Genomic DNA, 27,537 nt, shown 5'->3' on the forward strand with positions numbered 1-27,537 from the left:
ATACTGAATGATCTTTGCTTTCTACGTGGCACAACTTCTGCTGTGCAACTTTTTCATGTAGGGCTGGTTAAAATGTAGGTTATTGCAGCTAATTCATCTTGATTTGCTCTTCTTCTTCTTGCAGATTAATTTGTCTTCTTTTTAAGTGTGGTGTGGCTTTCTGGATAGTTCCAACACCAGCCGATGTTGCTTAAGCAAGAAGTTTGACTCCCCAGATCCATCTGTCAGGTTCCCTGGGGATGCTTCCCTTGCTCGTATTTCCAGGAAAGCAGGCTGATGGCTGGCACCACAATCCCCAGCCAGGAAGTCCCCTTGGCTGCTTTTCATCTAGTCTCTTTCTTCTGACACATCCAGTTTTGGTGGGCTATAGGAGACAGGCCTCCTCTGGAAGAGCTCCTGAGTTTACTTGATACACTCATGCAATCACGCTGTGTCAAAGTACAATGAGAAGCAAAGGAATGTTGGCAAGAGAACATCCTGTATAAGCTATGATTAAGACATTAGCAGAACCATTATTTATTACTCAATTTTCTATCACAGCAACCAAGATCAAAGGTTTTGTCTTTTATTCCCCTAGGAAAACCTTATCTGGATCAAGTTGAGTCATACTATTCAGATTTTTTGCAGAACTCTCTCCTAGGTGGGCTTTTCATGAACTTGCAAATGTACTTTCTTCAGCTCAGCCCTCCATGACCGTCTCCTCTCCATTTGCCACCTAAATCATTTACACACAAGTAAGCCTGGATTTTATTGCTTACTGTTTCACTTGGAGCCACGAGAAACCCATCTGTCTTTGAAAAGCTTAATTTCATTTCAAAGTAATTTAAAATATGTCAGTTTAGAGCTGCTCTGGTTTTAATTTTTTTTTTCCCTTTGGTTTCAATATAATGCCATTTTTACATTTTACTTGAACAATCCAAAAGGATTATGTACTATGAAATATGAAATTATATACTAAGAGTGTCGTTGTCACAGGAAGTTTGTTTCCACTGCAGTGCCTAGCAATTCTCTCTGTGTCTGTGTACAAGTGCTGCAGCAGCCATTGTGGGAACTGACTTCTGCAACTAAGCAGAAGTGCAGGGTGGTGCATGCAGTTGCTTGGTCTGAGCCAGCTGGAGGTTATCCAGGCTGGTCTGGGTATCAGGTAGCTGCACTAACCAAGAGCTCACAGCTGTGTTGATAAGTCCTGCAGAGAGAACAGTTATGGTAAATGCACACACAGTGTCACACTGTCACGGTTTCAGTTTTCATATCAGAGCTGGCCTGCAGCCTGGTAGCTCAAAGTATAAGAGCAGGCAAGCAGCTCTCACACCCATCCATACAGATGTAATCCCTGAGGTATGCATGAGGTCTTTTAATATTCCAGAGAGAACGTCAGTTCCAAAATGCTCTGTTTTCTCTGGGTTCTCAGTTCTCTCTGTTAGATGAAATTCCACCTCCACCCTGATGCGTGCCCAGACGTCTGTGCCTCAGTTTGGACAGGCAAGGCTGACAGCTCTTGTGGTGCTTGATGGGAAAGCAGCACCTGGAAGAAGAGCAGCAGGTTCTTATTAAAAATAAATTTCTTTAAAAAAAAATTAACTTGTGATGTGGGAGCCTCAACTTAGGCTTCCTTGGCACTCCAACCAACCACAGCTCCTCATTCAAGGCAGCACTTTGTCTTTTGAATCTTTTTCTACTCTGTGGTATAACAAAAGACTGGGATGTCTTATACTTTCATCTTATGCAGACTGGGGTTTGATAGGCACTAGATAAAATTTTGCAGGAGACTAAAATATGCTAGTCCTGTTAGGATGAGGTGGGACTGGGAACTGCAGCAAATTCCTGGCCATATCCCATTTGCTCAGCCCCATGCTGTTACTTAAGTGTCATGCAGGAGCTGTGTTGGTCCTGTCCTGTTCAGCTGGTGCCACTTCTCTCCTTTTCTGCCCTTTTTTTTTTCTGCCCTGCCTGGTGTCTCCTCTGAAGGGTGAAAGGGAGGAGACAACACCCATGAGCTCTACATCTCGTCTCCTCAGACCTCACTCTGGAGGTCCTCACTCCTTCCCCTGGAGCCTTATATCACAAAAAGAACGGCACAGCATACTTTAAAAGGAGGTGAAGAGATCACAAACAAACATGGAGGCTGAGGGAACAGAGCCTTGAATGTTCATACTGGTACAGTCTGTATTGGGGCTAACCTTCACCCATAAATATCTCTGTAGTTCTTTTGGCAGCCTTTATTTGCCAGTGAGAGATGAGATAATAAGCACTTGGAGACATGTTAAAGTGATGTCAATCAGTTCACAGCAGCAGAATATCAGGGACGATCTTTCCAAACATACAAGGTTGTACCATGAGAGTCTACCCTAGCACTTGGTCTTCTTTGGTCTTTTCTATTATAACATGCAGAAGTGAAAGAGATGCTTACCCACAACAGCAGAGGGGAAGTCAGACGAGCAAAAAGCCATCATTTATACAATCCAACCCAGAAACACAAATGAGACAACAGCAGAGCAAAAGAGAAGTACATATCTGAGAGGCTGTACACAGAATGCCAGTACTAATGACAACTTAGGCTACCTGAAAGGACAGGAAAGTCCAGACATCCCCTTACTTATACTTCATATCATAGAGCGTATGACTCAGTTAGGATGGAGAAAATATTTAGTGTTGTCTAGAGGGCAATGAGAATGAGGCAATCATCAAACTCCTCAAGCTCCTCCACAAGTGAGACTTTAAAAACACAGAGCAAAAGACACAACGCATACACAGAAAGCCGTAAAAAACAGATCGAACCATTTTCAATTTTTAAGGCATTTAATCAAATTCCATCATCAGAATTTCATCCTACCTCATCCTGCAAGGTAATCTTCATGAACAGATGTCTCTGACTTTGGCCCCTTTGAGGATGAGGGGCCCAGGCAGAAACCGGAATCCACAGCATTTGATGTGCGCGCGCCCTCTTTGCATGCTTCATTTATTGTTCTGTTCAGCTTTTAAACTGAAATCAACAGTCCTCATAAGAAATGTCCTCCTATGATATAGGTTCCACGAGCATGGGTAGGTAATCTGGGACTGATAAAGTCTGGCCATAAATTTCAGATGGAGGTATCTGTGGCTGAGCTTCTGCATCTGCATGGAGACAACTGGATAAATGATCAGATGTGTTGGTGATTTTAAATTCTCCATGAAAATGAGTTGCACTTCAGTCTGAGCATTAACTAACATCTTTTCACCCAAGTACAGAAAAACTTTGGCACTGGCACATCATTGCAGTGCTGTTGGATGTGCTCATCAGAAAATATAGCACACAATTGAGTTTATCACTATTATGGTAGAATCCAATTTTACTGAAAGAACAGGTTTCCAGTGAAGTTTCAACACCCAGAAAAATTTTAGGAACTTAAGGATGCATTTCTGTGTATCTTTGGGCTGAACAAGATATTTGTTTATCAGTATTCTGTTCAGGCCCATTTATATTTTCTTTTCCTTTCTCCTTTCTCTGTTTTTCTATTGCATCGGTGGATTACTTCTGCAGTCATGGATGTTTTAGCACAAGATGCCTGCTCTTATGGCAGAAAATTCAATACACAGGATTCACCATACAATTAGCATCTATCTGGCAGAAAATTCAATACACAGGATTCACCATACAATTAGCATCTATCTAGCATGATTTTGTGGGTACCACACTATGGTGCCATGTCAGCAGTCTTGGATTTCTACCAGACTATGACTGTGTTAGAAAGTTCCAGCTTTGCAGAATCAGTGTGGAGTATGGGTGGAATAAATATCACACACCTTGCTGTCACACCAAAAAACCTATCCACCACACCTGAAGTTGTGCCAAGCTGCCAAACATTGGGAGAGGCAATAATACTGTGCTGACAGCAAATAGGGCTGTATTGCTGCACCCTTGGGGAGCGAATCTGGAAAGTCTGGCTCATACTAGCAAGGCATCTAACAAACACACAGCCAAACAGGAGCAGTTCCCTTCACTGACAGTACTCGTATGCACAAAGCTAACCTGGTGCTGAAGTCTTCTGCCATGACAGGTTTTGAGGTGGGATGGTCTTTTGTGTTCTATCTCCCAAACTCACTATGACCCAGTGCACAGCAGAGCATGGGATAGGCTGTGAGGACACTGCAAATGCATGAGGTCAAGTAACAGCCACTGTACTACAGCCACACAACATCCCTTTCTAGCCAGCCTCCTCCATGCCTTCACCTTTTTCTATATCAAACCCACATGCTGGACACAACTCCTTAGGTCATCCCAGATCAGCCCAGCCCACTCTGTCTGGTGCTAGGATCACTACAGGAAAGAGGGACAAGAACAGAGCATTTGAAAGACACCGGTGTACCAGTGGGGAAACCTGAATTGGTGGTCAAATAAATGAGGCTAATGCTTATTTCATGCATCTTTCCAGGTGCATATCCACAGCAACAGTTCACATCCCAGTTCACAACAGGGATATTACCACAAAAATACTGCATCTTTTATTTCCTGTTCTTTTATTAGAAAGATGTGGCAAACCAAAGTTAGAATCATGGCTTTTGTCAAGGCAAAACTGAAAGTGGGCTCTCATCGGGCAAGTGTGTATCAGATTATGAGCCCAATCAGAAGGTCATCATCCCTTTCTCCAAAAAAGAAACTTCTGGATCATTATATTTAATTCCTAAAATGCAAAATTCTTAAGGAAATTAGGGATTTTTTTTTCTTATGGGGTTAATAAAAATCATATGACATATCTTGGATTTTCATTTAGGTACATGATCATATGAGTGATTAAGCAAACAGAAAATCAAAGTAGAACAAATAATACCCCCCCCCCCAATTTACCACTCTAGAAAATAAAATCATTAAGTAAAAAGTAAGGAGGGTTCACTGAAAATAAATCTTGTAGACAATACTGGATATTAAAATCTCAATATACTGTATCTCCTCTGTTTTCATCATGCACAAGTTTCACAATGCCACCAATGTTGGAAACAAAGTGTTGGAAACAAAGCCCTCCAATGACTTGAAGCTGGCATGGAAAATGAAGCAGTGGGGGAGTCCTGAGCCACTGGTCCTGAATGCAGGGCTGCCTTCAGCACACAGGTCCAGTATTGGCAAGTGAAAGACACAGCACAGATCCACTGGCTAGTAAACCCTGCTTTAGGGTGCTCAAAAACATGGCCAAGTGATGGGGAGCATCAAATTGATGCAAAGTCATTTTGGCAGCTCAAGCTTATTGAAACATTTCCAAAAGGACAACTTTCCCCTAGCAGACTCAATAGTGGTATGAGCATTGTTTCTCTGTCATCCATCAAGGCAAATGAAGGAATGGCAACAAGCATTATCTGGAAGAGTGGTTTTATAGGGAAAGGTCAAAAGAGCTTAATACACCCAGTTTTGTTAAAGCAGAGGTAGATGGAGGCATGTCTCCAGCCAGCAAATGCTTAAGTAATGCAAACCTTAAAGATGGAAAGGAAATACTTGGGCTTATACATATGGGAACAAGTAGGAATAAATGAAAAGAGGTGGGGATATACTGAATATCAGAAAACCTTGTTGGCAGTGAAGAGCAAAGGCTGTGCAAAATTTTCAGGGGGATTTTTTAATTTGAAAATTATGAATAAACAAGCTACTAGGAGTAAGTCTCTACTAACAGAAGAGTTGATTGGATTACACAACAGCCTCCTCTATCCCCATTTCTTCCTTTGCTTGGTTTATCTTCTACCAATTGACAATGTACAACATTTGGTAAAAGCAAAAAGAAGCAACTTGAAGCACATTCATGACAGAAATCTCAATGCTGATTTAAGAGTTTATGTGCTCCTGGATCCTGAGAAATTGACCCCACAAAAATTTCTCATTTACTTGAGTGCAACATCACTTGGATTTGATCCATGTCCCACAAAAGAAGTAATTCCCTGCAGGAGAGACAAGGTGGTCCAAACAATGGATTACTGCCTTTGTTATCTGTCAAGCAGATAATCTCTAGTGAGTACCAGCAGTTGAAAAGGTTACAGCTTCTAACTAACCAGACTGACACTCTCCCAGAAATTTCTGCTTCCATATCAGGGTGGCAGAAACCACAGATCTGTATTTTAGCATTTCTGGTTCCTTGCACAGGAAGCAAAACAAAATTACTATAAACTATCAACAAAGGTATCTTACATGACAATTGAATGAAAGCATTTTGGTTGCTTAGAGGAATATTTCAAACTACCACAGCTCAGTAAATGCAGCAGTCTTTAGGTACACAATTTTTCACTCACGGTGAATGGACCACCACACTCTTCTGGTGTTAACTGTACCCTGTTCTCTGTGCTAACAAAGCTGACAGTGGCTGCAGGAATCAGAGTACAGCTCTCTGTCTCAAAGTCTTTCTGATGTGTTCTCCTGTAGAACAGGGCATTCCTTCATCTGATGAGTCAGCTGTTGAACTTTAGTGCCTAAGTATTTCTGTCATTTCTGTTTATTAACACAAATACACTTCCATAAGAAATATATTCTAGGTCTTGTCATAGTTTATTATAAGAAGCTTTTTTCTAGTATAGAAATTGTTTTCTAAACTGTTCAGCATGCTCAAGCAACACTACAGTATCCAAATGTTGGTATTTATATGCACTGCATGTATAAATGAAACTACTTGAAGAACCTCAAATGAGTATGAAATAATATAACCCAGATTAAAGCAGAAATAAATTAATGGAATGCTTTTTTGCTTTATCATTTACAGACATTGGACCATATTGTATTGGTTTTTCCTGCACAGAAAACAGTGGGAGTTCTGGACAAAGATGAAAGGGAGAATATGTACTGTGAGCTGTTTGTTTTCTACTCATAATATCTTTTTCAAAAGACATTCTGTATTTAGAACAAATAAAAACTGCCTATATTTTAATGTTGAAAGGTTGAAGACTCATAGATACCATAACAGTAGGACTCATAGTTCTTTTCTCATTTATATCCTGGCAGATTTTGCTATTCTTACATATTAGCTTTTTTAGAGTTCCCATTCATTTTAGTGGGTAGGACACTCTAGAGCATGAATTATGAGAAAGTCTTTCTGCTTGGTTGTGCAATAGGGAATTTGAAATACGAGAAATAGAAATTAGCTGACTTTTTTTCCCAGAAGAGTAATGCATGTACAACAGAAGCCCAGTAAGGAAGGTAAAATCAAAATCCTACAGGGTCCACCGTAATAAGAGAGCATCACTAACTGCTGTTTATCTTTCTGAGTTCTTAGGTTTGATTGTGCTCTTTGATGTACATACCTAACCCCCACAGAAGTCAACATGTGGGTTTTGCTCACAGCAGGGATCAAGCTTTATATTTACTGTGGTTTGGGTGGTTCTGAGAAATATGAACAGAGACTCATGCTCATAAATCACTGATTTGTATAAATCCATTTTCAATGTACTAGTCAAAAGTCTATGCAAGTTTGAAGGATTAGTAATTACACAGAAGCCTTAGGTTCCTCCTTACGTGTCTTCTGGAAACAATCACTATTGCTGGGAAAGGTTTCAACCCAGTACTTCTAAAATTCCATTTCTCCCTTGAAAATAAACCTAGTTGATGCTGTAGCCATAGTTCAGCAAAACAACCACCTCCAGACTTTCAAGGTGTCTTTAGGGAGTTTTAACAATAAAGAACAGTGTATGTTATGACTGTGTAAGAGCCATAACAAACGTTACTATTTTTAGTTAGGCTGTTAGTCAGTCCCTTAGAGACTCTGGCTCTATTACACTACCAAGATCGGTTATACTGTTGTGACAGATGAAACTCAGTGATGTGTTCAACCACTTTAAATCCAGTGTGACGTGTTGATCAGGTGATGAAATGAGCAGTTGAGATGGCACGTGGGTTCATACAGGTTTTTATTCTAAAAAGGTAAGGCAGTTCTTCTGAACAAACTATACTACAGACTTTTGCTCCTGACACTTTATCCAAGATGACTTTGAGACTATCAGTCGTGTACAGATGACACCCAGACCACATCTCTTACTGGGAGCATTGCCACATGGCACTTCTGGTACCACAGCTTCTGTCAGCACTGGTTCCACGCACCCATTTCCCAGTGTAACCTCCACTTGACAGTCCCCAACCTCACGTGTATAACAATGTGCCTATTCCCCCACTGCAAATTCACTACATGCCTTCCCAAAGGCCTTACAGCCCCGCGTGTCACCCAAACAGACAGCGATAGGTACACGTCTTCCCTCCAGAGTGGCTGACGGGTGGTGTCACGCCCTAGGTCCAGCACGGGCTCTCACAGCGCCTCTGAGGCATGCAAACCTCGCAGCCCTCCGCTTCCGCTGCGGCCCAGGCTGCTGTGCCGTGGGACCGGCCCAGCCCGGCAGCTGAGGCAGGGAGAATTCCCTCAGAGTGAAGCTATCGAAACCCCTGCTGCACATCGCTCCGGACCTCCAGCTGGGAATATAAGACACGGGAAAAGGACAGCAGCCCCGGAGAGAAACGCCCCCCTCTCCAGCGAGGCCGCGGATAGAAGGAGCTGCCCGCCCGCCGCCATCTTGGAGGCGGCTCGGAGAAGCCCCGGCGGCCTCGGCAGGGAAACAACAGCGCCCCCGGCCCGCCCACAGACCGGCAGAGGAGAGCGCTACGGAGGCGGAGTGACCGCACCGCGAAGAGCCGGCGCTTACAGCAGATCTAAAATAGCATTTGAAAAAGCTAAAAAAAACCAAAAAGAAATAAATAATAAAGAAAAAAAACCCCAAAACAATTAAACCAAAGCGACCTAGTCGGCAACCCTGTGGCCAGAGCAGGCGGGGCCAGCGGAGGGGCGCGCTGCCCGCAGTTAAAATGGCACCTGCTCTCCGCCCCAGCCCGGTAGGGGCGTGGCCTGGCCAGGGGGCGTGGCGGCCCGTGACACGCGCGTCAGGAGCCGCAGCGCGCGCTCGCGGGGGTGTCCGCCCCGCCCCTCCCCGAGCTCCTCCGCGCGCGCGCCGCGGCCCGGCCGGAGACAGACGCGGACACTCGGCGGACCCGCGGCGGCGGCGGCAGCAGCAGCGCGATGACGGCGGCGCCCGGCTGCCCCCGCTGCTCCCCCCGCTGCCCCCGCTGCTCCCCCGGCAGCTGCCCCTTCCCCCGCGCCGGCGGCTGGGCAGCCGCCTGGCGGGGCGCGGCGCTGCGCTTCGCGCTGGCGCTGCTCCTCCACACGGCCCGGGCCGAGAAGGAAGGTGAGACCCAGATTTCCCTTCCCTTTCTTGTCCTCCTTCCCCCCGCTCCTCCTCTTCTTCCTCCGCCGGCGGTGGGGCCGTTGGCGGCCGCGGCCCGCGCCCGCTCCCCGGCGGCGGGGTGGGGGGGCGGCTGGGGAGGAGCCCGGGGTCGCCGTCCCTTGTCCCGCATCCCGCCGGCTCTGCTCTCCCGCCGGCTCCGCATCCCGCCGCTCCGCTGCCCCGGCTGTGCGGGCAGTCGCGGCGCTGCCTCCCCCGCCCCGCCGCCGCGGCTGCCGGAGTGCGGGTGTGTGGCTGTGTCCCTGTGTGGCTGTGTCCCTGTGTCGCTGACGTTTCGCGGGGGTTTCTCCTCCCTGACAGCGGCGGGGACAGGGATGGAGCTGGAGCTGTCCTTTAAATAAGGGAAAGGGAAATAAATTAATAAATAAATAAAATAGGAGGCTTGCTCGCGTTGAGCTGGTTTCCCTGCGGCAGGCTTTCAGTAGGAGACGAAGCCAAGCCAAACAGACTGGCGAAGCAGCATGAGAAAGGGCAGAAATGCACGCTTTTGCATGGATTGGATTTTTATCCCTCACCAAGTGACGGTGGGACACCCCTCTTCCTCCCCAAACTTTTGACAGATTTCCGGAGCCTTTGTGGAGTCGATGGTGTTTTCTCCAAACTTTTTGAAGTCCCTGTCTGACTTTCCCTAACTCGTAGTGTCTGTGATTTTGGCGTGGAGTCTTTTCATTGTGGTTTAGCAAGGAAGAAAAGCCCCGAGCGAAACACCTAAGCATAATCTGTAGCATTGCTGAGAACAGCTTTCAAGCATTTCCAAGGTGCAGACTCTTAGTCTGCTTGAAAGCATGGCTGTGTGGCAGCATGAAAAAGCAGCAGGTAAATGTAATGTATTACTAAAGTAGGTGAAACAGATTTACTTTGGCTGGACAGGACAATTTGCTTTTCAGGCAAGTTGCTGCACCAGAGTAGGGAGGAGATTGAGGTCTGACAGGAAGAAAGGGAGTAAGAATAAAAAAGAGTAAGAATAAGAAGTGTATGGAATAGGAGCTTAGCAAGGAGGGTCTAGTTGTATGCCGAGACCAGACTTGAGGGAAGAAATGCATCCTAATAAGGCATGTATTATTAAAAAAATAGTAGGTATACCGTTCTAAAGAAGGGCTTAATTCCAGTAATTTCCTAGTAGCTTCTTTTTACAAATATGGGGATGTTGATATTAAGGTGATTGAAAACCCAAATCAGTTGTTGCACAACCACTCTTGTTCACTTGACTTCGTCTACAGGAAATGTAAACATTCAGAAAACAGCATGAGTATTATCCCATATCCTTAGAGAGATTAGAATGTGTAAGTTTGTCAGTGTGACCTGTAGTGTCTTGAGGTACTAAGAGTTCAAATGCTTGAGAAATTTCTGTTTTTAACTCTTATTGTGATTGCATTCCTTCACAGGTAATAAGGTATATGTGTTTCTAAGCTTTGTCAGTGATGTCATATAGTGGTATGACGGAATTGATTCATACCCTAAAAGTTGTGACAGCTAGGGTCATGATCTGGTTGGTTCATTTGTGAAGAAGATACTGTTTTTTTTTTTTCTCTATGGGTTTTCTTGGCATTCCTAAATAAACAAGGGCAGTTTTAGATTCGCACTTTGAACAGATACGATTGAAGCCCCTCAAGACAATGCAATAGTTGTACTGATAACGTTTACTTCTGTTTATACAGTCTATTACTTAAAACTTATCCCAGCAACACATCTGTCATTTTCAGAGGGTGAATTTGTTTCTCAACTAGAACATGGATTTCTTTTAGTCTTCAGATTTCTGACATTTCCTGCCAAGTGTTCTGCTGCTTAGGGTAGTCTATGAGTGGTACATCTAAGGTCATAAAATAAGTGTTTCTTTGGTGTTTGTTTGTTTTTTTCTGTTGTTCATCTTTTATAAACTCCTGAGCAGAATTCACTGGCAATCTGCATTTGTGGGTCACATGTTAGGAAGTGTTGTCTTGCTTCTATTTACTGAGTGCAATGACTGTTTAAACCCTGGATTTAAAAAAAAAAAAAGTAAAACAAAACATAAACCAAACAATAGTTTTAAAGCAAAACAAAGATTAAGGGAACTTGTGAGATCTAGTCCCACTGATTTTAAGCTACAATGTAAGTGCCAATCTGCAAGAGGTAGTGACTTCCTCAGGAGAGGAAGGACCACTTTGGACACTTGGTCTTGAGACAGCTCAAGGTGAGACCTGGAAACAGTAGTTGAGAGGAAAGGAGGGGATGGTGTTCAGGCTCTGTCCTTAAGTACCTTAGTTTTTACCAGGTTGTGTCAACTTAAACGTAGTAAGACAGTTTAAAAATAATAGTCAGGAAGCAGGGAAGTAGCTAGGAATATCCTTTCCGTCTCCCAAATGTGGGCATACATTTTTCACTACAGCTGCAGGAAGGAAGCTGTGGAGGGGGATTAGGGCTGAGGTTGTGCATTGTTGTTCCTGAGCACTGCTGAGCTGAAGGTGGCTGTAGTAAGACACAGGGCAGTATGTGCTCCAGAGCAGTTGGTACAGAAAACACTTGATAGAAGCAACTGCCAAGTGAACAGTGTGAGAAGAATAGATCAGAATATGACCAAAGAAAATGAAAAATGAATGTGGGGGACATTCTTTTCCTCTTACCTTGCATATACATGAGGAGAAACTGGGGGAATGATGGAGCTGATGGAGAGAAAATTATGCTGGCTTCATGTGGAGTAGAACCAGCAAGCAATTCTTTATGGATGGAGCTGTCACACATAGAAACAAGATTGATGCTGGAGTATGCTAGATAGACATGACTATTTCTTGTGCCCAGTCTTAGTTAACGAGTTTGAGGGGGCAAATGTAAACATCTTTGCCTAAAAGCAAGAAGCAAAACTGAAATTGTGTGTTCTAGCTGTAAATCAAAGTCTTGAGGAACTGTGACATTGCTGTACACTCTCTCTGTGCTAGAAAAATAGAACTTCTGGAATTTATCTCGTATCTGAGCAGATAGCAGAGTAAACTGTGATTGAAGCAGCAGAGAACCTTAAACATCAATTTCAGACTAAACACTGATGTGTGGCTTTTCTTTTTTTGGGCCTAGCTGGGTCCTCATGGGTGCCCATGTATTGCTGAGGAATGAGTAAGACTGAGAAGGTTGTAAAATTTTATGTTTGTTTTTTTTTCAGTTAGGAAATCTGTGAACCGTTGCAAAAGAATGACATGGCAGGAAAAAATTTCAGTCTCAAAGAGCCTCTTGCTATTTAGGAGGGGCGAAAAATAACTTTATAGTTTCTTTGGCAAATATGTATGATTTTCAGGATTTTTGTAAGGTTTATCCTTTCCTGCTGTAACTATCACATTCTATATTGCCACATAGATTGAGGACCGCTATCAGTTTATATTGCTGTGCTTTTTGTTTGGTGTTTTGTTTGTTTTGTTTTGAGATTTGTTTTGTTTTGTTTTTTTTGGTCAGGGAGGACACACAACATACACAGAATAGCTTTCTGGGTTTTAGCTAGCTGGAAGCCATAGTAATGCCACAACCCCATAGTAAGTTAAGTGTTTTGAAGATAAAGGTCTGACATGAGGATGCTTTTTTACCTGAACTGTTTTGTGTTGGTTCCCTTATTTATATACATTTATATATTTTTAGAAAGTCTTTGCTTTATACAACTAATTTTTTTAAATCCCATTTTATTTGGCCAGCTGACTGAAAGCCTGTTGAGACTACTTTGATAGTTGTCTTACCTACCCATCTGCTCACAACATAGATGCAGATAGAGCAAGGTTGATATTTAGGCTATGTTCAATCGCTGACTGTAATTTTTGAAGTTACATCTTGGTGCTGGATCTGGGAAAAAATTCTATTTAAACATCAACATTATGAAACCAGACAGATCAATGAAAATAGCTCTGTTTTTTTTTCTTAATGCTTGATGTATTCTCTTCTAGCTTCCTAGGAACCAAGTTAGTTACTGAGTGTAAGTGGGATATTGTCATCAGAGCAGTACACTGATATGTTGGAATTCTGGTTCTATTTTTGGCATTCTTTCTAATCTCAAACAAATAACTTTTGCTTTTAGTTTTTTACTGATACCTAAAATAGCAAACCAGGGTACTTCACAGGAGTATCAAAATGAGATTAATATTGGAAGATGATTGAGAGAAAGCTTATATGTTTAATATTATAAAAAGTCTCTTCACATATACTGCCTGTTTGTCATATCCTGCTGTCAGAACAAATCTACAGCATGCCAGCTTTTACTTTTATGCTGGTGTTTTGACCCTGGCTAAATCAAATTTCATTCAGAAAGAATGGCCTCAATCAAACTGAAAACACTCCAGCAGTTGAAGTAGCACATTAGAATCATGAAGAGTGTGAGGAAAACCAAGTGGGTAAAAATTGACCATGCTATCTCACTGTGGTTTTGAAACTTAAGTGTGGGACAGCTGATTAGGTCTGCACTGTGTCTGTGCGCTTGTGAATGAAAAATATTGACCATGTGCTTGGATTGAATGTGCTTACTTGCTAGTGAAATCTTTGGACTAAAATAAAGGAAAGGTTTTACTACAGTGGACAGGAAGTTGAGAGCCCATATTCTCTGTGACCTTCAATGTCATCTCAAAGTGGGTGCTATTCTCTCCCTGCACCTCTTTCTCCCTCACTGGAGTTCAGTTATGTTGCATGTGTGAAGCAGACGGGGGTCCCCTCACCTGCAGAGGTCCATTGAAGGATAGTGTGCTCAGTACAGGGCCTTGGATTGTCATCTCTTGAAGGAACTTGCTGTGGATTTGTGTAGTGTCTAATATGATGAAATTCCACCAGAGTGTGCGGAAGTCAATAGGCTTTGCATTATTTAAAGCTTTCAGTTGTGATTTTTTTGTGAATGATTGCAATATGGATTGCTCTGAGTCATCTGGATGTATTTGTGCATTTTAAAATTTTCAGCTGTTTGCTTGGACATTTGCTGTGAGTCATTTTGTTTCAAAGCCTACCCAGTTTTACACTGCTTAAAGTGATATGTGTTATGCCTCCACAGTGTGATTTACTGAGCCTGGAAGTTCAAATAATCCTTTCAAACAGTAAACTTGGTAAATTACCTGAGAGTCTGACAGTGAATGGTGGATGCTGTGGTTCATGCATAACGAGCAGTAAAAGTTATGTGACTGAAGCACAGGGTGGAACCAGTTTGGTTTGTTCCTGTGTTTGTGGGTTCGGCAAGAATAGAAGTCTATAATCTCTTTTATTTCTCATGCTTGTACCTTCTGTCCAGTGTAGCACCCCTGACTTTGTCAGTCTACAGCATGAAATTACCTGGGTACAACAGGCATTCAAGAAGTGTTTTGTTTTTTTCCTCTAAAAGACAGCAGTTGAATTAAACTTCTACTCTTCATAGTAATAAGTGGGGGTACTTGGAACAGGACTGAGTAATTCCTTGAGCAGCCTCCTCTAACTAGAACTCTAATGTTCTCTGATCAGGTGACTGGGTGGAGCCTCTGAGGTCACATCCAGCCTGCATTATGCTGTAGTTCCAAAAGTTGAGCACAGTAGGTCCTTGCAATGGAAGCAGCTGATTTGGTCCATTCACACTGTGGGTGTTAGCAAACTTGAGTTTGAACTAAAGTTATTTTTAAAATAATTCCTGTTTTTCAAAAAATTTATGTTAGTGTTTCAGCATTTTAATTATTTATACCAAGACAGAGGTTGCAGAATTTCTTCTTGCATTGGGGGAAACCAAAGGAACCAGTGACCATTAGCTCTAAATACTTCCAGTTTATCTTTCTAGTCATAAATACAATCAAAGAATAAACTTGTGTCAGATATGGATTTGTTAGAGGCAGCTGTTAAAATTTTAATGGGATGCAAGATTGATGTGTATTTCTGTTTTCACAACTATCCTTATAGAATAGTTAGTGATTTACTGACTGCAGCAAAGATATAGTGCAGCATTTGCATTTAACATTTTTGAAATACAGTTCTAACATTTTCTCATAAGCAGCCTTGGATAACTTTTGCTTTGGAATATGAAAGGGATTAAACCAGGATCATGTCTGTCTGTCTGTTAGAAAACTTTGGATGTAATGGGGAAATAGCAGAGAGCTGAAGGATTGCCATGCAGTTCCAGTCCCTGAAAATGAGGAAAAAATTGAGGTGTTTCACTAGTTTGAGATTTTCCTGCTACAGTTACCAGATTAGTCATCTCACTAAGACTGTCATAGATGTGTTTTTAGTACCTCTTCTACTGCCTGGCATAGCTTGCAACAGAGAATCATCTGACAACAGGAGTTCTGCTGTCCTTATCAAACTGGTTTTAGAGGTATCTGAGTGAAATTTAGTGGAAGGAACTGTACAGGAAATGAAACTACAACTCCTTCTGTCTGTGTACTCTGTGAAGCTACAAAATGTTATGTAATAGAACTGTGTGGCTGACTAATGCAATGCACTTAGTTTTTTTAAGTAATTTTAGAAATGGATCCATTACCTGTTCTTCATGAAGCAGTTTGTCTTCACAATGTCTTAAACGTTATCTGAGGGTTTTTTTCAGTTGAACACTTAGATCTGTGTTGGACTGTATGGATTTGGTGTAATAGGATGTACATGGACATTCTAAAGTTACTTAAACTAGAAAAATCCCGGCCAACCCTTGGTTAAAGGGTTAGGTTTTTAAAAAGTTGTTTAAGTGAGGAAGCACAGCTAGTATGGTGTTAAACAGATTAAATCACCACTTGAAGGAGTGATGATAGGAGACAAAGTTGTAAACAAGCATGGTACCAATTTAAGTAGTTTGGAATATTTCCTAATAAATATGTTGAATGAATTTAAAGACCTGTTATCTGAAGCTTGTAAGTAAATAGAAAATAATCTAGAAACACAGAAGTCGTCTAAGTGGATCAGTGATTTGCACCAAAATACTATACAAATATTTACAGGTGGATTTTGTAGATAATGTAGATAATGATAAAAACTATCTGGGCAGATAGATAAACTGCAAGGTGTATGGTTTTGGTTTATTTCCAGCAGTGGTTCATGTTCTGCCTCAGAGGCTGGCTACAAGGAGCTCTTCCTGGCTCTATTCTGGAACCTGTCCTGCTTTAGATCTTTGTCACTGATCTGGAGTTGGAATGTACCAATACTCAAGGGCGAGTTGCATTTGGGAGAGACCTAAACAGGACAGAACAATGAGCTGACAGGACCTTCATGAAATCGAAAAAGGACAAATGGAAAGCCCTTTATATGGGACAGAATAACCACCTGCAGGGAATACAACCTGGAAATGCTACTCATGAGTCAGCAATGTACCCTGGCAACATATAGGAGTGTAGCCACTGGGCTGAACAACGTGATTATTCCTGTTTAGTCAGCACTTAATAGAACACACCTAAACCACTGTGTCTATTTCTGTTCTCTGCCATCCCACTGGAAATCTGCAAGGATGGTCAATATGTGCATGGCCTATGAATGGAGGCTGAGGGATCTTGTGGCAGTGTGCCAAAATCAAAGTAGTTTATGGAGCAAAATGGAGCCCGACTCCTCACAGAGGTTCATGGATGGAGCCTGAGACATCGGCCATAAAGTTAAACAGGAAAGTTTGTTTTGTGCCAGGAGATGATGCTCTCTGATGATCTGAGTAAGAGAGGCACTTGGGCACTATGAAATAGCATTGAAAATTCCATTTATTAAAGCTAACCACATAAAGAGAGAGTAGTACAGATAATCTTGGATCTCTTTTGATGCTGAGAGCCCTGAATTGTGTAGCACCAAACAGACCTTTGAATGGACCCCCATGTGCAACACACTGTGCAGACACCATCCATAGAAAGATTACCCTATTTTGCTCTTTTGCTGGATTTCCTTCCTTGTAAGAAGACAGCTCTATTCATAATTTTTGCTGTCAGGTAGAAAGGATGTTCACATGGGAACTTCCATCTGCACTTTCAGATAAAGCAAGGCCACCCAGGTGGCATAATTGCTGGTGGTGTTGACTGCAGCTTCTCTGGGCTCCCCCTGCAGCCACGGAGTACGTGCAGCCCGGCCAGCCCAGACACGCAGCCCGGCACAGGGTGGGTCTGCTGGGCTTGGCTCCTGCTTGGATCACTGACTCCCATCTGTCATGGGCTTCCGGTCAGCATGGCTGGCACCTTCTGCTGTGACATGATGAGTCTGTATTTCACCATGAGGCTGGTCAGGCATTGAAACAGGTTCTCTAGGGAGGTTATGGGATCTCTGCCTTTGGAGGTTTGCAAGTCCCAGATAAATGACAGCCTAAAGCAACATCATCCAAATTCAGCATTCACTGTACTTCTGCAGAAGGTTGAGCTGGATGACAGTCTTAATGTCCATTCCACCCTCTGTTTCCCTGTCTCAGTATTTCGTGTCTCCCCTGTGATCTTAAAACTTAGTTGGAGCTTGCAATACTTTTTTGCAGCTGATGGGAATATCTGTAAGACAGAAGTCTGACTTTTCATGTAACTCTGTGGTGAAGCCAGTGTTATGGTAATAATAATACAGATTCAATTTTGGTAGAAGCAGAGTTGTAATTGTGCCAGGAAGCTTCATGGGTTGCTGCATCACTAAAAAAGGGTGATCAAGATAAAAACAAGACCTTTTCAACCATTTCTTATTTCTGTAATTGTGAATCACACACTTTTTTGTCCCCATGCTTTTGTTCTTTCTCTTTAAAATTTGATTCAACAGGAGTATTTGTATCCTATCTTTCATGTGATGCATAATACAGCTATTAGTTTTTGCTTTTGCCAGCTGCTGGCAATATAGCAATACATTCAATTGTGGTTTACATGTTAATATATGAGATGTATTAAAGTTAACAATCTGTGCAGCTAATATGTCTGAGGAAATACTGAGAGATTTGGACAGTTAATGTTGTGAAGTTTTTGACTATTCCTTTCTTGCAGTGGAGGACATGGAGTACTTGGTCCTTACTAGAAACCATTCCCTTCTTGTTTGCTTTGGTATTCTGAACTGTTTGTAACTTCAATGTGTGGAGCCAGCAACAGGCAGTTTAGAGATACCAGAGATGACCATTATTTAGTGTGTACTAGGAAGCACTGAGGCCACTCTTGCCCTCTGAATTCTCTCCTAAGTATAAGAAGATAAGAAAGGGATGTGTGTGTGTGTGTAACTTTTATATTGTGATACAGCTACTTTTATATTATCATATACCTTGTCAGTTGTCTTTTGTGTAGCTTAGCTAGGTTATAATGTGCCCATATACCTTTGGCTGACCTGCATAATCCAAAATATTCAAAAGATTAATAAATTCCTTGTTTTGGGAGAAACGTCCCAAACATTTGATATTGAAGGAGAGATGGTTGTCATTGACAGAGTCTATCTTCACAGGTGAAGTCACTCTGCCAATCAGTACTACTGAATATCATTATCTGATGGAGAAAAAGATTGAAATGAACTTCCAGTTCATCAGGGGAAATTTGATCAGAGTTTTAGTACTTGATGAGTGCTGTGAATTCTTCCTTTGATTAAATGAGATTTCTCTAGGGAAAAAGACTAGACTAAGGCCTTCAGAGATTGAATAAAACATTTATTTATTTAGCTTTATTTAATTAATTATCGTTTAAAAATACCTGTTTTGTGAAAAAAAACCCCTCTAATGTTGAATTTAGCAAAGGTGTGCCTATTTAGGTTGAGAATGAGTGCTAGGCATATCGAAGTAGAAATGAGAGCTATTTCTGAGTGAAGGCTTATCTTAGAGGGCAGCTTAGTGATGAGTGAATAAGACATCTCTCCATAACATATTCTGTCACTAAGCCTAAGGGTTTGAAATTATTGGGTGAAATCATGATCTGTGTTGCACCGGGTGTCAACTTAGATCATCACAGCTGTTTGTAAAAGAGTCTGACCAGAAGACATTGTTTATTTACTTCTGAGGGGTGACTGCTTCCAGGGTATTGTAGGTAGCTAAATTGCATTTCTGCAAGCATTTAATTTCTCTATGCCCACTTGCACCTTTAATTTCTTATAAATGTTTTTGGAGTGTTCCCCCAAACTGAAATTCACCTGTTTTGTTTAATTGTTTTTGCTCTGTGTTTTATCTTCTTTCAAAACTTTCAGTTGTTCTTCTCCACCCTTTTCTCCTCTGGTTTTATCAGACCTTGCAGCCAGCTTTTTCCTGCTGGTGGTCTGTGTTCCCTCATGGCAAGTCAACAGAGTGCTGTGCTCAGCAATCAATAAGTAGTGTTACTGCCACATCATTAGCACTCTGGCTTTAACGTCAGGCCTTTGCTACCTTTCCCTGGCCTTTGATTGTTGTATTTATAAACTTTATATGGTAGCTGAACCAGCATTATCTTGCCACTCTTTTCACTCGTCGTCAGCCTTAATAGCTGTTTCCAGTGGACACTCGAGTGTTGCCCAGTGAGCGTGGGAGGGGCGGAGATCTGTGCTCCTCCCTGCCAATGATACTTCTCTCAGTAACTTGGTATTAACCAAGTCGCAACTGTTACACAACAAAATCCAGACAATTGTGTTGTTGGTGTACCCTTGTTCTGAAAATTCTTGCAGCTCCACATTGGTAACTGACCAAGAAAAAAGGGAGGCAAGAGCAGAACTCTCACTTAGCAGACTGCTGTTTCTGTGCCATAAGATGAGCGACAGAAAGAGTTCTCTGTAGTAGCAAGGTAGGAGTAAGGATGGAGAACTGAGCAGCGTCCACAGAGCGTAAGCCTTAGCTCTCACCTGATTGCATTCACCTTGCCAGCAAGACATTGAGATGTCAGGAGGTGTCTGCCTGGCTCTGTCACCTTCCTGTTCTGTGGAGGGTTTTTTAGAAACTCTAAAAATTGCATCTTCCTTCCTATTTTCTGTGATGTGGAGAACAATGCTTGATCTTGGTTGGTTTTTATTAGGGTCATTAATCATCCTGGATGTATCTTTTAGGTGGGTCTTTCCATTGTGTCGATACAATCCTTTTTTTTGACTAAGTGGGAGTCTGTTCACTGGTTCATTTTATAGAAGTATGAGTTTGGAAGACTGATGTTAATGGCAATAGCTGAAATTATTGTCATTTAATGCACTGTTCTCCTGAGGCTCCAGAAGCCATGAACTGACTGCTGTTTCTGGCAAGCTACATTTTGGATGTTGCTATAGGCTATAATTGTTTCTATATGCTAAAAAGATTAGAATGCCATTAAGTGTACGTTATCTTTTTGCACAACAGGTTTCAGTGCTACATGAGCAGTAAAACTGCCACAGTGAAAAGTTTCTGATCTAAAACTTCAGAAATTGAGATAAATCCTTAAGAGTAGTTTGGAGGGACTGTTGTTTTCCCCCATCTCATTGCAGCACTACTTACCTTGTTTTTGAGGGTAGTTCCAAGTAATTTTATGTCTGTACAGATTCAATAACAATACGTGTATAGGAGTATAATTTAATTTAAATATTGAAATTTTTAAATGGCCATCATTAGAAAGAATAGCCACATTTGGTATGGCTCAAAGCAAAAAAAAAAAGGATGCTATTTGCAGATGTTTGTTTTCTCTCTAGCTCCCTTTTAATTTTTTTACTCTCTTTAAGTGATTTCTGAGAAGTTTCCATGAGTGTCAGGAGTATTGTTCTCTTTGGCTTAAAAATAGCATGCATGAAAGTTTTTCTCCTGCTTAGAGAATTATTTCTCCTTTTTATTTAATTTAAAAAGAAATTATTTTAAAATGAATTTTCTTGTTCATACCCCCTATGAATGGAATTGAGTATTGTTTCTTGAGAAGCATTTTGGAGCCAGGAAATATATATCTTTGGCAGAGCTAATGAAATTTTTGAAAAGTTTAAAAGTAAAGCATCAACTTTGAGCATCTGGCAGCTTTCAAAGTAGTATTTTGGTAGTTTTTTTCCAGTGAAGTTTTATGGCCTTTATTGCTGCCGCCTGAAATCTGCCATTTTGGCCAATAGCAGATAGTTTTTTACACTCATTAAAAAAAACTAGATGAAAATTAAAATTGCTTTAGTCAAAGTGGATGGAAATGCACATTTCTGTAAGGCAGAAATACAGGCTGAAAACAGAATAAGCATCTGAGAAAAAAGGTGTATAAATAAAATGTAATCTTTTTGTGTGTCAATCTGAAATCATCTAATGTAATTTTGTTAGGAATATAAATAAAAGCAGATTTTTAGGTAGAGTACATGTTACTTTCAGTGAGCTTTTCTGTTTCTATGTGTGCTTGTATAGTTTTTTGCAAGAATATATCTATCACAAAACACATCTAATTAGTGTTAGCTGTAAAAGAAACCTTGATGCAGTTGCACTGTCTTCTGAAGCGTGAAACACATGTTGTGAGCCAGATGTGTGAGCAGTGGCTTCAGGGTGGAGACTCACTTTCTTCCTTTCTCAGTCCAAGCAGTCGCTGCATTGTCTGTCTGGAGCCTGTGTTCTGAATCAGAATCATGCTGCCACTTTCTGTTTCATGGCTAGCTTTAAAACCTGAATTGGTGACTGAATTGCTAAAAATCTGCATCAGTCTTGACTGAGGGGAAAAGAGATGAGTGAATGAGCGCAATGTGACAACTCTTCTTACTAGGGAAGGGCCTTGCTGAGCAAAGAAACTTGTCTTTTATCTGAAGGCAGAAATGACAGAAAAGTGAGTTAGTGAAAGATTACATGCAGACTTACTTGGTTGTCAGTGATATGCTCAGTTTGTGCTGTTGTGTGCAGTAAAGTAGAAATCATTTGACTTTTTCCCCCTCTCTGTGAAATAGTGAGTAGCATGCTCAGGTATTGCAAGTGATCCACTGTCTCTGTTTAGCTTGTATTAATTTGGGCATAGTTTGGTGTATGTGAACTCTTACTTGAGTATGTACTGTGTCAAGTCAGAATTTTTTTTTTAATGAGGAGTATAAAATGAGGATTTTGATGAAGATTGTCTTTTTGTTATTTAGCTTAATATATTGCTTTCTCATTTCACATGATGATTAAAGTGCATTATCAAGGGATGGTTCTATTTCAAATCTTTTATATATATATATATATATATATATATATATATATATATAAACAGAAAATAAAAATTTGGCCAGTTGGCTTTTTGAGGGAAGGTCATTAGAGATTTTAATACTGAAGAAAGAATAAATACGTTTCTGTGTAAAAAGACTTTGAGGTGTGATGTTTGTACATGTGTGATCTTTACTGCATTGTGTGTATTTTCTTTGTTGTGATGGCTCTTCCTGAGGTCTGCTGGAAAAATTACTGATTTCCTTGTGTTATGGAGTACTGGAAAATGAGTAAATTGCCTAGGTAAGTGCAAGGGGATTTAGCTGGAAAGCAAGCCTGCTGGCTGGTGATTCTCCCTTGCCTGGCATTCACTGTCTCATGAGAGAATGACCTTTTACATTTTCAGTGAACAGTCACCTGTTGGGACATAGGCAGAAATCCAGGCTGATAGCCACACTGACTTGTCTGTCTTGGAGAACAGGCCTTTTTTAAAGAGATTTGGTGTGTTGGACACTGAACTGGGACGTATTTCTTGCGGCTCACCAGCCTTCTGTAGTCCTGAAGCTGATTAAAATGGTCAGTTGCTTTACAGTGTAATAGTGCTTTTCCTTATGTGTATGGGATTTTATTTTTTACAATGGAATTTTCCATCCATAATAATTTTATTTTTTCATTCTTTATCCACCTACCTGTATTCCCCATGCTGCTCAGTTTTTCACTGTTCAGGATGATTGAAATTGTGTGACTGTGCATAAGCAGTTAATTCATAGTAGGAGCTTTAAAAATAACTCGTCTAAGTTTAGTTCTGCACTTCAGCCAATAGTGATACAAATGTAGCAATTACAATTACATAGACAGAAGTGAATGGCATTTAGCACATTGTAATTGGCTCATGTGGTTATAGTTACCTTGAAGTGAGCTTAGTCATTAAGACAAAGGGTTAGAAACTGGACTTTAAAAAAAAAAAACTTAATGTAAATTAGAAATTATTTAAATAATTGACCTTTCCCTATTTTGGTAAGATAGGACACTATTCTTAGAATTGGGAGAAAGTTTGTGGACTAGATGATAGAGGTTTGTATAAATCCAGTTTATAAGAAAGAAAACTGGTTTAGACAAGACTTCGGAAAGAAAACAGTTCTTGCAAGCATGTAAGAGAATACATAAAGATCATTAGCATAAAAATAAATCAATGCAGGGCTATTGAGTAGCTGTTCCAGAGCTGTTATATTTCAGAATAGTGTTTTTATAAATGTATATATGTCAGAATGTACTTCGCTATTAAAATGAAGAAATTAACAGTGGCTAAAGGAAAGATAAGTGTGCAAAGCCACCTTAAAAATTGGATCTCAGTCAGAGTTGGCCTCATAAACTGTGACCCACAGAGATTATTTTTTTTTTTTGTTATGCACCAAGAGCCTTGGCATATTCACTGCTCACATTACATGCAAATTTATTCTGTTTTGTGTAATTCAGTCACAGCTAAAGACTGGTGTTGGCTAAAGTGATTTTAATATTAAGTTCTGGTTTGCTTTGGAGATGTGTGGGATTTTAAAATTTTCTTGTTATTTGATGGTTTATAGGTCTGTATTTTTCTTGTTTTAGCCCCAAATATCAAAGGCTTGGACAAGAGACAATCAAAATAGGGATGTGTTTGAGCAAGATTTCTCTATATTAGGTGTATAAACTTTAGAAAATATGCTACTTAAGTTAATTCAGCTACTGTTGGTTTAATTTTCTATCAAGCACTGTGATGTTGTTGGAAAGGGCAGGGGAAAGCATTTAGGAATCTTCTGGTAATAATGACTGGATAGTGCTTTCACTGTTCCAGAAAGCCGTGCTTTGGGGACTGGGGTCCATGGTTGTGGTGGTGGGTTTGCTTTTGCCATTTTTTGAAGAGTTTGGGATGCTTGGAAAGTGCTGATAGTGGAACAAGCTGTTTGGAGCAAGTGGAAAGCCTAGGTTCATGGTCTTTTTCTGATAACTTTTATGGGCTTTTCACAGTAAAGCTGACTTAAAGAAGTTGCATTTTAAAGGTTAGAGATTGAAAACAGAATATGAAACTTAGAATATTCTTAGTGTAAGCTTCTATGTATTCTGTTAGTAGTGACCTACTGTCTGAAAAGAGGAAACCAAGAATACACAAGCCAGAAGCTGAAAAAATTTGACCCTGAAATCATATAATATCCTAGTAGCTAGAGTGCCTGAAATTGTTACTGATTCTCATCAATCTGTTATATTTGCTTTTTGCAGAAGTTTGAAAGGATAGAGGTCTTCTCTTGAGAGGAATTTGTGTATACCTCTCAGAAGAAAGTATTCTCTTCAGCATAGGTGAAGAGGAAATGAGACTAAGATTCTTCTGGCCTTGAAATCTGCGGATATGAATATGTATCCTTTTCCTTCTTTGGTCCATGAACATTTAAAGTTTGACTAATAGCTATTATAATAAGCCCTCAGGGCTTCAGTTGCCTATAGGCTCAGGAAGAAATTATTATCCATATGTGTAATGTGGCTTCTTGGCTGCTGATTTGTGCAGTGGCAGATCATGCTGTGACAGTTGAAATGCTTCCTACCCCAGATATTATGTTGTGCCCCTCTTGTAGCAGTCGCCAGTCATGTGGCAGGGATGACTGAAATAGCACAGGCAAGAGTTGGTAATTTGCTGCATTTTACTATTCCAGAGTGTTAAAGTATTGGCTACAGTGTTAGACTGGTAATGGACCATGATGGTATCAGCTTAAGCTTTGGGAAGAAGTTTTCCCAAGGGAAATTGTTAGGGACTTAGCAGAACACTGTCATTTTCCTCTGTAGCATGGGGAATGGTTCACCTAATAAAGCATGCCCAAGTGATCTCATGCTTAATTACTTACAGTGACTTTGCACATTGATAATAACCTATTGTCTATTGGTGACATAGGTATTTTGTGTAAAAGGACACTAAAAGCTGGTTTTGGGCTTGCATTGCAAAGTTTGTGAACTTGCTTAGGTCAGGTAGCACAAATGCAAAAGATGAGCAACTGCTTCTAATTCTGGAACGGGTAAAAAAGGACCCACAAGGGCGCTGTCAGCATTTCACTTTGAAGAAAACTTTGTCCTCTCTGTGGTCCATGTTGGATGGTTTGAGAGCTGCTCTTAAAGGGATTCAGGTGACTCTTTATGACTCGTCAGTGGAGGTTTTTTAAAATGTAATTAGTTTTGCCTCATTTGAATGAGGTGGCTTGTTGTTTCATCCCGAATTGAGAGTCTGAGAAGCCAGTTGCAAAAACAAGCTTTCATCTCATGAAGGTATATGTATTTACTTGCCATTTCCTTGCTTTGATGAAATAACCAATAAAGAGAAATGCTTGAAAGGCTTGATAGTTAGTCTAAACCAAAATGAAAGGTATAACCACAGCAACTTCATCACCACCTCGGTTGAGATGTGTCTGCTGTAAAATGGACAGCAGCCAGACTTTGCAGTGCATCTGACTTCACCTGGCACTGTCATCTCCTCTCTGAAAACACTTCTTAAATGATATAGTGATGAATAACACTTCTATTTAACAGTGTTTTCCACTCAAAATGTTCTGTAACATCTGTTGCTTTGTTCATAACTTGTTGTAAAGATGGAATAATTAAAGAGTGGCTGAAAAAGTGTTTGTAGTTTACAGAAGGTCTGCCTGACTTCAAGATGCTTGGGTAGAAAGCTTGGGCTAATTTCTAGGGGCTTCAGTGCATATTATCCTTGTGAAAGAATTGTTGCTGCTTTCTGCTCTTTGTACTGATGGTGCATTGCATTTAAATAGGGGGGAAAAAGCCTCAGAAATACTAAGAATTTGTGATTAGATGAAATAGCCTTTTATGCTTTGCGGGTTGTTAATAGATCATTTATATAAAAAGTTGTTTTCTAATGACTTTTTTTTGTTTGTGCCTAATGCTACAATCAAATGCTGTGTACTCTCTGTTTCCAAACTAGAGATCTAGATAGCAACAGAATGCCACAAAGTCCAACTTCAGAGGTGCAACTCCTTTTGATTAATAGGAAGGTTTGCTTGTATCTATAATTTTTAAAATTGTGATTGCTCAACTTCCAATTTATCAAATACATGAGAAAACATAATTTCATTCTGTATTTCTCCCCGAGTTAAAAACTGAGAATTTTCCCTCTGTTCTAGGTAATCTGTAATTTGGTGTTCTTGTGCAGAGGATAAGCATGACACTTCTGTGAAATCACAATTAACTGTCATACTCTGCATTTTAACCTAATGTGTCAAAGTTTCATTTTCATACATCTTGCACTGCAATACACTTAGCCTTTATTTTAGTGATTTTAAAACCAAAATGCAACCATTAAATGAATGTCTTGCATCATATGTATTGCCAGTTAAATTAAGAAGAATTCACTTTTTCTTTGGTCTGGCATTAAACTTTAAACTGGCAGACATATTCCAGTAATTTAATTTTTAAAAGCCCAGAATTTCATAAACTGTAGGACTTGATTTTCTAACAGTTCTTCAAATCGTGTTTTGGTTTGTTTGGTTTTTTTTGGGGTTTTTTTTTTTTTTTAATCTCTTGCCCTATGTTCTGTATAATGATTCTGTATAAATGATTGACCAAACTTCTGATTCTTGGATCAAGGATCGATTTTTGTTTGTTTTGAGTAACATTAAGGTAATAGCAATAAGCACACACAAAAAAGTACTAACTTATTGCTGACAGTACTGCTAGGAGTTCTCATGGCACTGTACATATTGCAGTGTCAGTGTAAATATTGCAGGACGTGTTGTTTATGAGCTCCCCCCTTCTCTGTGGTGATTCTCACACTCCACCTGAGCTGGGCTTTCTCAGCCTGTGCACATTAGAGTTGTGTGGTATGATAGCTTGAAAAGTAATTGTAGAAAACTTGGTTGTTTGGGGATCTTTTAAATTTGTTTCAGGGTTTTTGCATGCTAAAAGACTTTTGGAGATGACAGCAGCAATCTTTGTCTTATATTAACTTTTACTTTGGGTCATATGAAAGCAAGGTTGTGGAGTTTGTGCTTTTAAGGTGAAGGTATTGAAATGTGTGGGGAAGTCAGGGATGCAGAATGGGGTTTGCAAACAGTGATGTGTTAAGTTGCATAGTGAGTTTTGGATACTGAGTCAGGTGTCACCAAAGCAGCCAGTGAGGAAATGTTTGGGACAAATAAATGTCAAAGCTAATGTCTCTCCATGTGGTAGGTGCCTTTACCAAGAGTGCTTTTTGTTTTCTAAAAGTACTGACTTTTTTTTTATTTAAAGCATCATAGAATGGCGTTGTTGGTGATGTCATAATAAACAAAGCTTCAAAGTGGGAGATAAAGGTCTAAGTCTCCTTTTTCAAACTGGGATTCAAAATCCATCTTCCAGAAGCAAATAGTGTACTTCTGTGTACTGGGAAATCTTTA

At 40.6% G+C, this 27,537-nt stretch overlaps 1 protein-coding gene across 1 annotated transcript in view; it reads left to right on the forward strand.

Annotated features, from left to right (window-relative positions):
• The first annotated feature begins 8,975 nt into the window (after positions 1-8,975).
• TMEM131 (transmembrane protein 131) overlaps positions 8,976-27,537 on the forward strand; it is a 93,702-nt gene continuing 75,140 nt past the window's right edge. Inside the window, exon 1 of the mRNA XM_058823222.1 lies at positions 8,976-9,174. Within this exon, the coding sequence (XP_058679205.1) occupies positions 9,009-9,174 (166 nt within the window). The 5' untranslated portion in view covers positions 8,976-9,008. The remainder of the gene's footprint in view (positions 9,175-27,537) is intronic.

The sequence above is a fragment of the Ammospiza caudacuta genome, chromosome 2, assembly GCF_027887145.1.
Source record: "Ammospiza caudacuta isolate bAmmCau1 chromosome 2, bAmmCau1.pri, whole genome shotgun sequence".
NCBI classification, from domain to species: domain Eukaryota; kingdom Metazoa; phylum Chordata; class Aves; order Passeriformes; family Passerellidae; genus Ammospiza; species Ammospiza caudacuta.